We start from the raw sequence: 13491 nt of genomic DNA on the forward strand, positions 1-13491 counted from the left end.
TTATGTTTCGCGCCTTTTACTGGAGATAAAATATATTTAACTTAAATTGATTTTTAAACAAAATTACACATCTAAAAATATTCTCGCTTTTAAATATTGTACATAGACAAATTAAAAAATATTTTTAGAACCTTAATTTTGTTAGAAGGTACAAAAATAAAGCATGTATTTAACTCGTTTGCTAAATGATGTGTAAACTTATCATTTTTGAGTATAATAATTAAGTATAATATATATTTTATGCATATTATATATATTATAGAATAATTTACAATGATTATATCCACTATCGACCGTTTTTATATATTTAAAGTGTTCCTCAAAAACTTTTATACATCATTAAATTAAATATAACTTCTGTATATTTAACTCGTCTGCTGTATTTGTTTTTTCTATATTATTTGACTTATTTTTGGATATATTTAAACTCATCTTTTTAGAGTATAATAATTAAGTATATTATACATGAAGAGTTAACAGATAATTTACCAGTGACTATACAGTTCTGGTATTGACCGTCTTTATATTTAAAATGTTCCTCAAAAAGTTTTATACATCATTAAATTGAACATAAATAACTATATACACTGCTGTACGAAGCGTATAAACAAAAAGCCCAGTATATATAACGTCCACATCGATTATTTTTAGAAATCGATATTTCTTTCTAGGCCAGTTTTCATTCTAAGTATACGCTTTCTAGAATGAATATATGCAATTATTATAGTGTAATTTTAGTATTGTTTAATATATTTACAAGTGGTAAGTATAAAATGAAATTACCAAGAGTGAATAATCTTTTTTCAGTTTTATAAAATTGTGGTATTTTGTTCTAATAATATACAAAGATTACTGTTTTGAGAATAACACCACCATAATCAAACAATCTGTTTTCAAGTAAAAAATACTGTATTAAATTTAGTCAATACCCATTTTCCAAAATCAAAATCTATACGTAGTTTACTGAAATTAACTTAGATACTAATATTTTATAAATTCATATACACCCAGATGCAAAAAAGACGGAAAAATTTTTCGTCATGTTTAAAATGTTAAATATTTTTATTTTTAGTTCTATTTCCTTGATTTATTTAACAAACTGTATATAAATATATCAACTTTAATTCGAGAACTCTGCAGTTTATCATAAACTTTAGTATTTGACTTATTATATACAGAGGGTTAATAAAGAAGAAGAAGAATGATGCTAAAACATAACAAAATATATATTTGCAGCCTCATTAACATTATCAACCGACGTCTACAGACAGTTTATAGCAGCAGGGGGAAGGCAATACAAAATATTAAAGTGTTTCTTACAAGTTTTTTGTTTGTTTGTACATTGTTGTTACATTTTTTTAAATATTCTTATTACTTAAGTTCTGTTAGTGTTACTAGTATTTATTAAAACCAATAAGCCTCTAGGAGAATATGGTATAATAAAATGCTCAAGAGACATGGTTCTGATCGAAAAGTAATCTTTTAGAAAAAGTTACTCACGAAATTACTGCACAGAGTAGTAGGGAGGTAGTAAAGTTAAAACAACCCTTCAATTAACAATAAGCCAAATACTAAAGTTTATAAAAAACTGAGTATGAATTAAAGTTGATAGATTTATATACAGTACTAGCGTGTACCAGCGACTTCGTTCGAGTCGAATTAATCATTTGTAATGGTGATGATAAAGCAAAGCAAGAATTTCCATTAACATACAAACTGGATAATATTTTCTCACATTTATGTCAGCATGAGAAAAAAATAATATGGCAATATTATTATATAACTTGGTAATATTTGATGGGTAGTTTTATCTCTTTGGAATTTGACTTTCGAAAAATCCGTTTGCTAAAAATAAGCTTTTTACGTCAAGCAGTTTAAGCAGAATCATGGTTAAGAAATTACCCAACTTTTTGGAACACCCTGTATGATTTTTTAAAAAATTTCAAAATATGTATAAAAACCAAATAAATTATGCTTGTCCAAGCGTTTTCCCGAAACACTAACCGTTTTTTAAATAACAAATATTGTAATATTTGAGGGGCGTTTTCACCCTCTTGGAATTTGAGATTCGAGAAACCCCTCCTTATCGAACCTCTACACCTCACAGTCAATCCGTTTGCCAAAAATCAGCTTTAAATGTCAAGCAGTTTAAGCAGTATCGTGATTACTCAATGGTCATATTTTATGACACACCCTGTATAAATTTATAAAAAATCTTAAAATATGTAAAACAACAAAATAAAACATACGTATTTAAGAATTTTCCCGAAAAACTCACCGGTTTTTAAATAAAAAATATTTTAATATTTGAGAGATCGTTTCACCCCCTTAGAATTCGAGTTTCGAAAAATCCCTTCTTATCGAACTTCTACACCCTAAAGTCAATCTGTTTTCCAGAAATCAGCTTTTTACGTCAAGCGTTTTAAGCAGGATCGTGATTAATCAATGACCGGATTTTTGAAACACCCTGTATACGTTTTTAAAAAAATCTTAAAATATGTAAAAAAACAAAATAAAATACACGTGTTTAAGCGTTTTTTCGGAAACTTGGCCGTTTTTTAAATAAAAAATATTGTAATATTTGAGGGGTGGTTTCACCCTCTTGGAACTGGAATTTCGAAAAATCCCTTCTTATCGAACCTCTACACCCTAGAATCAACCTGTATGCCAAGACTGAGCTTCTTACGTTGAGTGGTTTGAGCAGGATCGTGATTAATCAGTATGTCAGTCACTAAGGATTTTATATATTAATATAGATGTTAAAAACTTCATGAAAATAGGGCTAAAAATAAGAAAAATAACACTTTAAAAACTTGACGAAAACATTTTCCGTTTCGTTTTTTTTTGCATCTGAATGTATAATATTAATTAAAAAATACTGTAATTTTTAGCAATGTCAATAGATTGCTTCAAATGTATATCGGTAAATAGAGATTTTCTTGCGTGCGAGGATCCATTTCACAATAATTTTACTAGTGATATTTATGAATCTCCATGTATGGGTGGAAGAAAAGGAAGGGAAGGCTTTTTTCCCGCCACTTCTTGTGTGAAAATAACTGGCGTATTTGGTAAGAAAATTTTGAAAACATATCGTTTCCTATCTCACGTAATAAGATATTACGCCACTTCAGACTTCCCTACACGGCACAACTTTTATGTCAAGAAGTACTTTATTTGTATCTATCACGGTGTCAAGATAGTTATAATATGATCGAAAAAAACCGGCGTCAGCGACTGCTGAATGAAATGACGATCGATGATATTTCCCATATAATTTTTACCTATAAAATGACAGCGATCTTCACTTCATAGACATCCTGACGCCAGTTTTTTTCGATCATATTTAGATTCGATGTATCTTGCAAAAAATAAAATTTTAATATAAGTAATTTTTTATTTTGTTCTCTCCTGATAAATTTACTAAAATATAGTTACGCCAGTACGTGAGATAGGGGGCCATATAAGTAGTTTAGTTAGAAAATATACTGATTTTAGATGATAACCAAACATCAATTACCATAAGAGGGTGTGCTTTAGATAGTGGTACATTAACAACTGACACTGAAATTGTCCGCATGTCGCATTGTGGGAGCTTTTACTATTCGAATAGGTATGAAAAATCCATAAACGAGTATAGATATATAGAGAAAAATCTAACCATACAAATAACTCATAGCATTCTGGAAACATTAACTAGTGATTACAGTACTTAATATTAAAAAAATGTCTATACCTCTGTGGCGGATTCATCTCTTCAAAAAAATTCCTATGGGTATTTTATTGCCACTTCCACTGTAAGAAAATCTACAAAATAAGATAGTTATTTTTTGCAAACACCAGTGATTTACTAATAAAGAAATTTGCCTAACGGACAAAACGGTAAAATATGAGAGAAAAATTATTGGGTGGTTTTGATAAAAATTTACTGCGGAAAATGCCATATGAAATATAAAACCGCGAATATCTGCGAAACCCTTAAAAATGTTGAAATACTCTAAATATGTACAAAAATATTCATTTTTATTTCTCCATATATTGAAAAAATATTATAAGGTGTTTCATTTAAAAAAAAACGAAGAAAATTATTTTATATTTTAGAAAGTTTGGCATAGAATTTTGAACATTCCTGTTACGATTACCATATTTATAGCAAATTAAGTACAGACCATTCAAAGTAAATACCTAATATAGTTTTAATTTACATTCAAAAAACATATACGACCTTTTTAGATTAATTCTTATGCACATCTAGAACTCTATATAGTAAATCTAGAATTAATATAAACCATATTGTGATGATAAAACATATATTTTTGATGTACAAATTATCGGTAAACAAAAAATTAGATAAAATTTACGGTCATGTACTTATATACAGGATTTTCTAGTTGAAATATCGTGTAGTAAAATATCTACAATTAGTTTTAACTCACCTTGTATATTGTATATATCAAAATAAAACACTAAATCACCACAATACACCAAAACAGTTTTACTTTTACACTAGACGCGCGTTTCGCTAACCATGTTAGCATCATCAGTAGTTTTGTTTAATCATTAATTAAAAACTTTTAAAACCAGTTTTAATCATCTGCTGATGATGCATGGTTAGCGAAACGCGCGTCCAGTGTAAAAGTAAAATGTGTTTTGGTGTATTGTGGTGATTTAGTGTTTTATTTTGCTGTGTAACACCAAAGGTTCCAACCCCCAACTGTAATATTGTATACATATCAAATCATATTATGTCATCATCAACATAAAATATGTAATATATCTAGGAGTTCATCGCTATGGCGATCTTGTAGTTGTTATTATTCAAAAATAATTATAATTTTGTCAAAAAAGTTGAAAAATTTTGGAATTTACCTCGGTATTTACCTACTGAGTCGTTAACTTTAACCGTGAATAAATTTTGAAGGAGTAGCTTTATCGAAAAATTTCTGTACAATGATTGTCATGGCTGCGAGAGAACAAGATCGAGAAAAAAATATTTGCAAAAAGTGGCAAATTCCCATGTAATTTATATGGGAAATGAATCGTCTTATGGGGCAAGGTTTATTGTGAATATTAAGGGTTTACAATGGTCTGTTATTTTTTTTTAGACAATATAAACAAAAAATTTAGAGAGCGTCATAAGAGAAATGATCAACTTTGTAAATAACGGACACCCTATAGTGTATAATAACACAAATCGTTGTCAATATCACGAAGTGGCGTAACACATTTTTTGATATTTTTGAGGAGAGCGGTTTAAAGTTTTTTACGACTTTTGTTTCAACACTGATCAAAATATATTGAAGCCACTGTGTTTCTTTTTTATTAAAGAAACACTTTTGGTTGGTATTGAGATAAAAGTAGTAAGAAGCTTTAACAGCGCTTTCAGATGGAGCGGAGCGTCTGCGCTGTTCGTCCGCGTGTTTTTTTGAAGATAGTCGTCATCCGGACGGAGCATACGCGATCCATGTGAAATTATTCATATAAACTCATGGTACTTGCTCGAAGTCGCGAACGGTCCGCTCCATCTGAAAGCGCTGTAAATCGCTCTTCCGAAAAATATAAAAAAAAATGAGTTACATCGTAATATTGACGACGAAATAATATAGTATATGTTATCTGTGATTGATAAATATGTATAATTCGTAATGAAAAAGACTCAATCATAAAATATGTAACAATTTAATGATAAAAATACTATTTTATAATACTTTCAGAGACCTTTAGCGCGCAATGACCTGTATAGTCGCCCGATTATTTAATTGCAGATTTGTCACCAATATATTACTCTTATAAACAAGGATATTACTATGGATGGCGCACACGTGCAATTAAATAGTCGGTCCATCCGCTCCATAAAAATGTATTCGTTTAACTTTTGCAGCTAAAAAGTTTGCAGACTAAAAATTTTGTCAGCGCGCGCGATTAGATGTGCAGAAAATTTAACCCATAAAAGGGCCGTATTCTATTGCCCGCCTGTCGTGTAAAAAATATAGGAAAACCGCTATAGTTTTTTGGATCGCCCTTTTACTATGTTAATACTTAAATTTATGTCTATAAAAACATGTAATCTATGTATCTATTTTAGGTATGTCAAAGGATGTGTTCAAAGCTGCAATGATGCTGACGGTTGTAACTCAGCAAATAAAAATCCTTATGCACATTATTCAGGATTTTCAGTAGTGATTCCTTATATTATTTTAAATATAATTTTTACATGAGATTTAAAATTATAGCAACATTCTCAATTGTATAAAGTACACCAAATACCTTACAACCTGTTTTGGAACGATTTGAAAAAAGTCTAACGCCTCAATGTGATAATATGCATTTTAAACAAATCATCACAATGTTTCATTTTCTATATTTATTTATTTAGAACGAAAGCATATGGTTTGATTAGAGTTACTAGCATGTGACGTAGATGTTTTTAATGTTATTGACTGCGTAGGTGCTCGAGTGCTCCAGCACCCACGAGAGAAAAACAGTGGATACGGAGCACCCACGAGCATAAGCATCCAAACCAATCAGTTTGGCAACTTTAAGCGACACTTATCTTATCCACCACAAGGCAAGAGGTCGCCCAAAAACTGTAGAAAGTTCTTTGGTACATGCATGATTCGCATTATACTTTGGTAGTTTTTCGAAGAAATCAATTTCAAGAGTTCTAAGTAAGTTTCCTCGTCCATTCTTAGATAGTTAACCAATTCTGCTTTTCAAATTTTAAACCATCCACGGCTATGCTCATATCTAACAATACTGTATTCATATCCACGTTGGCTTATGGTCAATCAATTTAGCTGGCTAAGTATATGAAATGTGCTATGTGATTTGAAAGCTCGTTGTTTATATTTATTTTCGGGAATTTTTAGTTTTAACTAAAAAAAATAAACTTGTTGATCGGGACCCTAAACTGCCCCGAGTTTTTAGCTTGGTTCCTTTTGTATCTATATAAAATACAGTAACTGTGTGTGTCTGTTTTACTACCCTTACACGATTGTAATGGGCATAATTAATATTTTCACAAATTGGTATCTGTATTAAAAACTTTTATTACTGCATAACTCAAATTAATAGAAGTGTAGGTATGTTACACACGTATAAAATGTAATAAATACAACAATCTGGAAATTTTGCTACCCGGCGCCCCTGTTATTGACTAAAAATATATCAAAATTCACCACAATACACCAAAACACTGTTTTAAACGAATGTTTAAAAACATAGACATCCAATGATGCGCGTTTCGCTAACCATGTTAGAATTATCATCAGCTGATTAAAACTGTTAACAGTAACTAACATGGTTAGCGTAACGCGCGTCCAGTGTATAAAATAGTGTTTAGGCGTATTTTGATGAATTAGTGTTTTATTTTGCTGTTGTAACACCAAAGGTTCCAACCCCTGACTGTAATAACTTAATAATTATTCTAAATTGAATTATATTCCTAAAAGTTCATTGAACACAATTTATCTCTATACAAATGTGCGTAGTTTGTCCGCTATAGGGCATCAAACTTTAAAAAAATAAACACATTTTTTTTCAGATATTTTAAAAACCGTTATTCCGATTTGAATGAGATGTTTTGCTAAGTGCTCTAATATTTGGCTTTCATAAATTCTTGCTTCTGTCGGTGGAGTTGAAAAATATTTATATTAAAATTTATGTAGGAGTGGTGGTAGTTTTCACTCTTCACTTACCTTTTCTTGATTTTTGTGAAAGTCAAATATTAGAGCACTTAGCAAACCATAGACACCCAAAATCTCATTCAAATAACGGTTTTTAAATATCTGAAAAAATGTGTTTATTTTTTAAAAGTTTGATGCCCTCTAGCGGACAAACGAAGCACTTTTGTATAGAAGTAAATTGTGTTCAATGGACTATTTTGATTCCATAAATACGTAGTAATTCGATGTCCACGGAATACTGGGACACCCTGTATATAATGTTAAAAAAAGATGCATATATAGTATAGTAAACGCCACGAATGTTTGGGAGTGATTTATCGCTTGACGAAGTTAGAATCGACACGCGCGCTATCATTTTTACATTAAAAACGTAAATTTTTATCGCAGACGTAGGTTTTTAAGGCCCGGTCTAATCATCTGCCTGCGCTCCTCCTACTTATTCTAAAATGTTAGCGTGACTGACAAAGACGATACTATATCGCGTTTCTTTGATTGATTCGTTTTCGTGCGTCAGTCCATTGGTGTGCTTGCAATGCGACCACTGGGGCATTCCATTTTATATTTATAACCAAATATATGTTTTGGCAAGACTTTGACAGTTAAAACAACAAATTACAACAGATTATATATTGATTATCATATGATTTGAAACACCACGGCACTGGAATTAAGTTTTATGTGACCTTGAACAGATTAGTTTACATGGTAGCGACCGATGAATCACTCCCAAACATTCGTGGCGTTTACTATATCATACTATTAATATTAATAGTGGGTAGTTTGGTAAAAGTATGTTAATTATTTGTTGTGACAACAGTACTTAAAAATGTATGTTTTAATGTGTTCTCTTGGAGTTTTTGCTCCTAATCCAAAGTCACATGCTAGAAGACACTATAATTACCAGCTAAAATATATCTATATGTAAATCAAACCAATAGTTACCTATGTCTACCAAATACTGAAGAGAGTTAATTAGTAATTTATTTTTAAAATTATCTGATTATTCTTAATTTAATTTTACTATTTTCCTGTTTGTAAGTTAATTTTTATATATTTTGTATATCAACAATAATTAATTTATTAAACAACTTTATTTTCTAAAAACTACTGATTATCTCTCAAAAATATCCTCCATCTTCCATCTGCACTTGGTTGGCAATAAAATAATCAGTCTAGTTTTATTACTAAACAGAATGTGTGTTTTTATTGTAAATATATTTGTTAAGTTAAATACTGTTGGTGATTAAAAAAAATAAAAGTTTAAAAATACTAATGGTATTTTACTTGCTGACTTGACATAAACATTAAAATACAAGTAAAATTATTAAACAGAAATTTTCAGAATATGAAATAAAACTTAAAAAACTAATATTAGTGTAAAATGTTTACTTAGTTTGAACTATATTTAGGTTTGGTTTCTTGATCAGTAACTGATCTAATATAAATAACATCTTCTGGTAAAGGATTAGGTGGATTATCTTCTTCCAAAAAGTATGAACAACTTATAGCCAAAACTGAGCCTAAACAATATGAAGCAGGTATTTATTTATTTGAAAAAAAGTTTAAGAATTGTATATTTACCATTATGACTAAAACTGAGGGAAGTGACAGATGTATGATACTGGTGAAACTGGCATAAACGTTTTTTATTAAATCCATCCCATATATTAACATACCCATCTGAACCCCCTGTAGCAAATGTGTTATGAATTGGATGAAAACTACAACAGAAATAAATATTAAATATTTACCATTTTGTGATACAAAAATCGTGTTCATTTACCTAATAGCATTAACAGGGAATATTTTTTCCATGCCATCTTCTTTAATTCTGTGACATTTAAAAGCATATTTCTTTTTCTGAACTTCGGGATTTGTGTCTAAATATTCAACAGCCACTCTTCCTAAAATAATCAATTAAAACAAATACATTTTACAAATATATTCCACAACTACCTTCTATACTGCTTAATACAAATCCTTGACGGTTAGGAAAAGCTCTTATAGCTCTGGTTTGATATTTAAGACTAGTTTCTCTTTTTTGTAGGGCATATGCCATATTTCTAATGTCCCATACTAAAACCTATACAAAAATGAGCTATAGAATGAAATAAGTCATGTTCAAACTCTTACTTTTCTTCCTGCAGTGGCTACTAGTAATTTATCACCGCATATGCTCATTGAATAAACCTTATCACTTTGATTATAACTACCTCGGGCTCCAGAAGACCTAGGATCCCACAATTTTACATGGTGATCCCATCCACCTAAAAACATTAAATGCAGTTTATATAAGCAAAGTTTCTTTCAGTATTTTACCTGTTAAAATGCAGTTTAATTCACTACAATACTCTACACATTTTATTGGGTTGTTGTGGCTTCCAACAATATTTTCAGTGGTCGTGTTGAAATCAAATGACTTCAGTGTATTATCTAGTCCGCCTGAATATGCATGGACTGCATCCTACACAGCAAACAAATCATAACATTTCAGTTCAAAACGTTTAAGCAAATTTTAAAAAAATTGTCACCTACTGTAAAGGAACAGTCTAAAACAGCATTGTCGTGTGCATACTTATGTCTTAAGTTATTGGCTGTAACATCATATAATCGTACGTAGCCGTCCCAGGAAGATACTAGTAAAAATTGGTTTGTATTAGGGCCAAACTTAACGCTAGAAATGGCATCGTCCGGTGGTGATTTCAGTTTATATTCTGCTTGAGACTTCATCATGAATAGTGTGTATGTACAGATATTCAAGAGGTCATAAATTCAACTTTTTAAAAACACAGCAAAGTCTAAATACAGAACACAATTTATTTCTTTCTTAAGAAAAAGTCTCCAAGAAAAATCCAAACAAATATAAAAAATAACCTCACTTCTTCTCAAGGTCTCAATCAGAGGTCTCAATCAGGGTCTCAATCTCAATCTTAAAATTTAAAATGTTCTATGGTAGTTATCCAATGATCTATGGAAATTTTAGTGTAAAATAAAAACCCACAGATCGAAGATTTAAATAAACCATGATATAAACCAGATATAAACCAATGAGGTTATAAGGGGGGGAGGCGTCATAAGCTATCGAGAAATGTACCAGTGCCTTCTATTAAAAGATCAGCCTTGGGGCGAGATTTATGACGTCACGCTAGTTAGATATAACGGATTAATAAATATGTTGTAGAATACATGGAAAACATAATTATTCCTCAGATTTTTGGTTTGTATTTTAAAAATGATATAGTTTAAATGAAATATACATAATATACAGTTAATAACTACAACATATATACCTATTTATAGTAATAAATACTTTGGCAAATAAACTATGAACCATACAAATGCAGCAAATGTTTTACAATGTAAAAATAATGTATAGGTACATAAGATAATGGGTAAAATGTAAATATATTTTAAATTTTGGGGTTTGAAAATCGATCTAATTTAACAAAAACATTTAATATCTACTAATAGTGATGTATTATTATTTGCATTCACAAAATTTATATGTATATTTTGCAAGTATCAATGTTCGAAAAATTATATTTACAAATAATACAATATTATCTAAAAAAAAGGCGTCAGCGATGGCTATGAAATGAAGATCGCTGGCATTTTATATGTTAAATTATTCTAAAATTTTTGATTTTCTTGGGATTTTTAGGTTCGGGAAAAACGCTGATTAAGTTTTCATTTGGGTTTTCATTATTTTTATTTGGTTTTAAAAAAACGTTTCGGCTAACTATAGCCTTCACAGTGTTGTGTCATATGAGAAAAATAGTGTCGAATATAATCAAAAATTACATATACAATATAATTCACACCTCATAATGTTTACTGCAATTAATAAACTAATATAAACTTATCAAAAGATGACCACATATTTTTTAAAATTATTATTCTTAACACTAAAATTATCTACATTGACTATGGAGTACGCAGTAAACATTATGTGCGTGGTGTGAATATTTTATATGCAATTTTTTGGATTATATTCGACACTATTTTTTTCATATGACACAACACTGATGGAGGCTATAATGTTAGCCAAACCTTTTTTTTTTAAACCAAATAAAAATAATGAAAAACCAAATGAAAAATCAATCAGCGTTTTTCCCGAACCTAAATTCCAAGAAAATCAAAAAATTTAGAATATTTAGAATCAAGGTTCAAGAATATCAAATTTTCCAAGATTGTAAAATTCTAGTTAATTATTTTATGTGTACAGTTATTTAGGGAATGTCATCGATGTTCATTTCCAAGCCAACTAGACGCCGATTTTTTTCGATGATACGGTATAATTCTTACGTAAAATGTAAATAACATTAGACCAATTAAAACAAAGAAATATGAGTTACTTAGTATTTTTAGTAACACCTTTATTCTTAAAACTTAATTTTGTATTATGCAAATATACCAATTTTATTGTTATTTTATTCATATTGTATTCAGCCATCACTTAAATATTTAATATTAATTTGGTATTATAAATAATCAATACTATTCATTAAAAATTACTGAACAAATATATGTTATGCTTAACATACATTATATATTATCAAACAAAAACACATTCTTCTTTTTAAACTGTATCAGTCTTGTCTTTACAAAAATCTTTTTTAAAATTTGAACTCAAAATAATAATCTTTTCATGATCTCTAATACACATATTCTTTATTTTTTCCCTAGATCATAATACCTACTTACGTGTTTGAATCTATCGAAGCTGAACCAGCAACACTTGGAGTGGAGATTCCACAATATGAATAAAATAAACATAATTGTCCAGTTTTCATTAATACCATCATGGGAGAATATTATTTTTAAATTTATTAAAGATATTTTCAATAAAATTCTCTTGATTTATAACTCGTACCCACTTTTCTTGCTCTTCCGGACACTTTAGGCTGCCTCGTATAATAACTATCCTTAGTAACTATCCTTTCCACCAGGAACACAACAAAGATGAGGCATAGCACCAAAAACACACTCCACTTAAGCTTTATTGATGAATTGTTAGAGTCTTAAAAACACACACAAAAAATCACGATAAGTAAAAAATGTATTGGCACTTTTAGGTTAAATCACTTACACAACGTGTAATTTTAAAATTTCTTTTTTTTATGCGAAACCGAGAGTGACCATATATCTGGTAGTAGTTTATGTCACTTCAACACCAAAATAATTAGTTTTTTGCACTACAATAATAAATAATACCAAAAATCAAAGAGTTAAAACCAAAAATCAACCGACAAAATATGAAACGGAATCTAACCCAATATCTAAGTATGTACAGCTGATGAAGTAAACAAAAGTCCGCCCGTAGGCTGATCTTTTAATAGAAGGCACTGAATGTACCCAGTTCCCAGTTACGCCATATTGGTACTTGCAATTCTGACAGTTCAGTTTTTGAGGTTAAGTGCGTTGCTGCCAGTGTTTTTTTAATTTTCCAGGACTATTTTTGTGTTTTTATTTGAATATTTGGACTTTCCGAACATGCCTTCGTGTGCTGTAAGTAGTTGTTGCAGTCGACAACGTGTAGAGAGGAAGAAATCCACTGAAATTGCATTTCACAAGTAAGTGTAAACATAATACAGGACCTGATTAAATTATTTTCGTATTTTCCATTTAACTAGTTATGCGTTTATTAATTAAATATTAAGTGTTTCTATATTGACAAAGTGTTTAGTTATTTAATACTTTGTTAGAGGCAATTAAGTAATTAAAACATGCCTCGACTTCTATTCTTGTAAAAAAATTCTTAACAATATCTGTTATTTTTACTACATATACTTTTTTTGACAGGAAAGAG

At 29.7% G+C, this 13491-nt stretch overlaps 2 protein-coding genes across 2 annotated transcripts; one reads left to right on the plus strand and one right to left on the minus strand.

The window, feature by feature from the left end:
- The first annotated feature begins 628 nt into the window (after positions 1 to 628).
- On the plus strand, positions 629 to 7993 carry LOC115889045. The gene is made up of 4 exons (XM_030908966.1): positions 629 to 762; positions 2892 to 3068; positions 3496 to 3610; positions 6083 to 7993. The coding sequence occupies exons 1-4, from the start codon at positions 705 to 707 to the stop codon at positions 6213 to 6215; spliced, it is 483 nt and encodes a 160-aa protein (XP_030764826.1). The 5' UTR covers positions 629 to 704; the 3' UTR covers positions 6216 to 7993.
- A 948-nt stretch (positions 7994 to 8941) lies between these two features.
- Positions 8942 to 10725, minus strand: LOC115889038 (mitotic checkpoint protein BUB3). The gene is made up of 7 exons (XM_030908954.1): positions 10218 to 10725; positions 10002 to 10146; positions 9816 to 9949; positions 9639 to 9765; positions 9466 to 9586; positions 9264 to 9403; positions 8942 to 9202 (listed from the first exon to the last, which is right to left on the minus strand). The coding sequence occupies exons 1-7, from the start codon at positions 10413 to 10415 to the stop codon at positions 9072 to 9074; spliced, it is 996 nt and encodes a 331-aa protein (XP_030764814.1). The 5' UTR covers positions 10416 to 10725; the 3' UTR covers positions 8942 to 9071.
- Positions 10726 to 13491: the final 2766 nt, after the last annotated feature.

The sequence above is a fragment of the Sitophilus oryzae genome, unplaced genomic scaffold (genome assembly GCF_002938485.1).
Source record: "Sitophilus oryzae breed Bouriz unplaced genomic scaffold, Soryzae_2.0 scaffold_1171_pilon_pilon, whole genome shotgun sequence".
Lineage (NCBI taxonomy): Eukaryota > Metazoa > Arthropoda > Insecta > Coleoptera > Curculionidae > Sitophilus > Sitophilus oryzae.

Excerpts from the sequence above, each read along its gene's own strand:
- LOC115889038 (XM_030908954.1), bottom strand. The coding sequence starts at position 10,415 with ATGATGAAGTCTCAAGCAGAATATAAACTGAAATCACCACCGGACGAT. Across the intron at positions 9,766-9,815 it reads TAGCCACTGCAGGAAGAAAA|GTTTTAGTATGGGACATTAG; the intron begins GTAAGAGTTTGA and ends ATTTTTGTATAG. Across the intron at positions 9,203-9,263 it reads CCTCAGTTTTAGTCATAATG|GCTCAGTTTTGGCTATAAGT; the intron begins GTAAATATACAA and ends CATATTGTTTAG.
- LOC115889045 (XM_030908966.1), top strand. The coding sequence starts at position 705 with ATGAATATATGCAATTATTATAGTGTAATTTTAGTATTGTTTAATATA. Across the intron at positions 763-2,891 it reads GTTTAATATATTTACAAGTG|CAATGTCAATAGATTGCTTC; the intron begins GTAAGTATAAAA and ends TGTAATTTTTAG. Across the intron at positions 3,611-6,082 it reads AGCTTTTACTATTCGAATAG|GTATGTCAAAGGATGTGTTC; the intron begins GTATGAAAAATC and ends TATCTATTTTAG.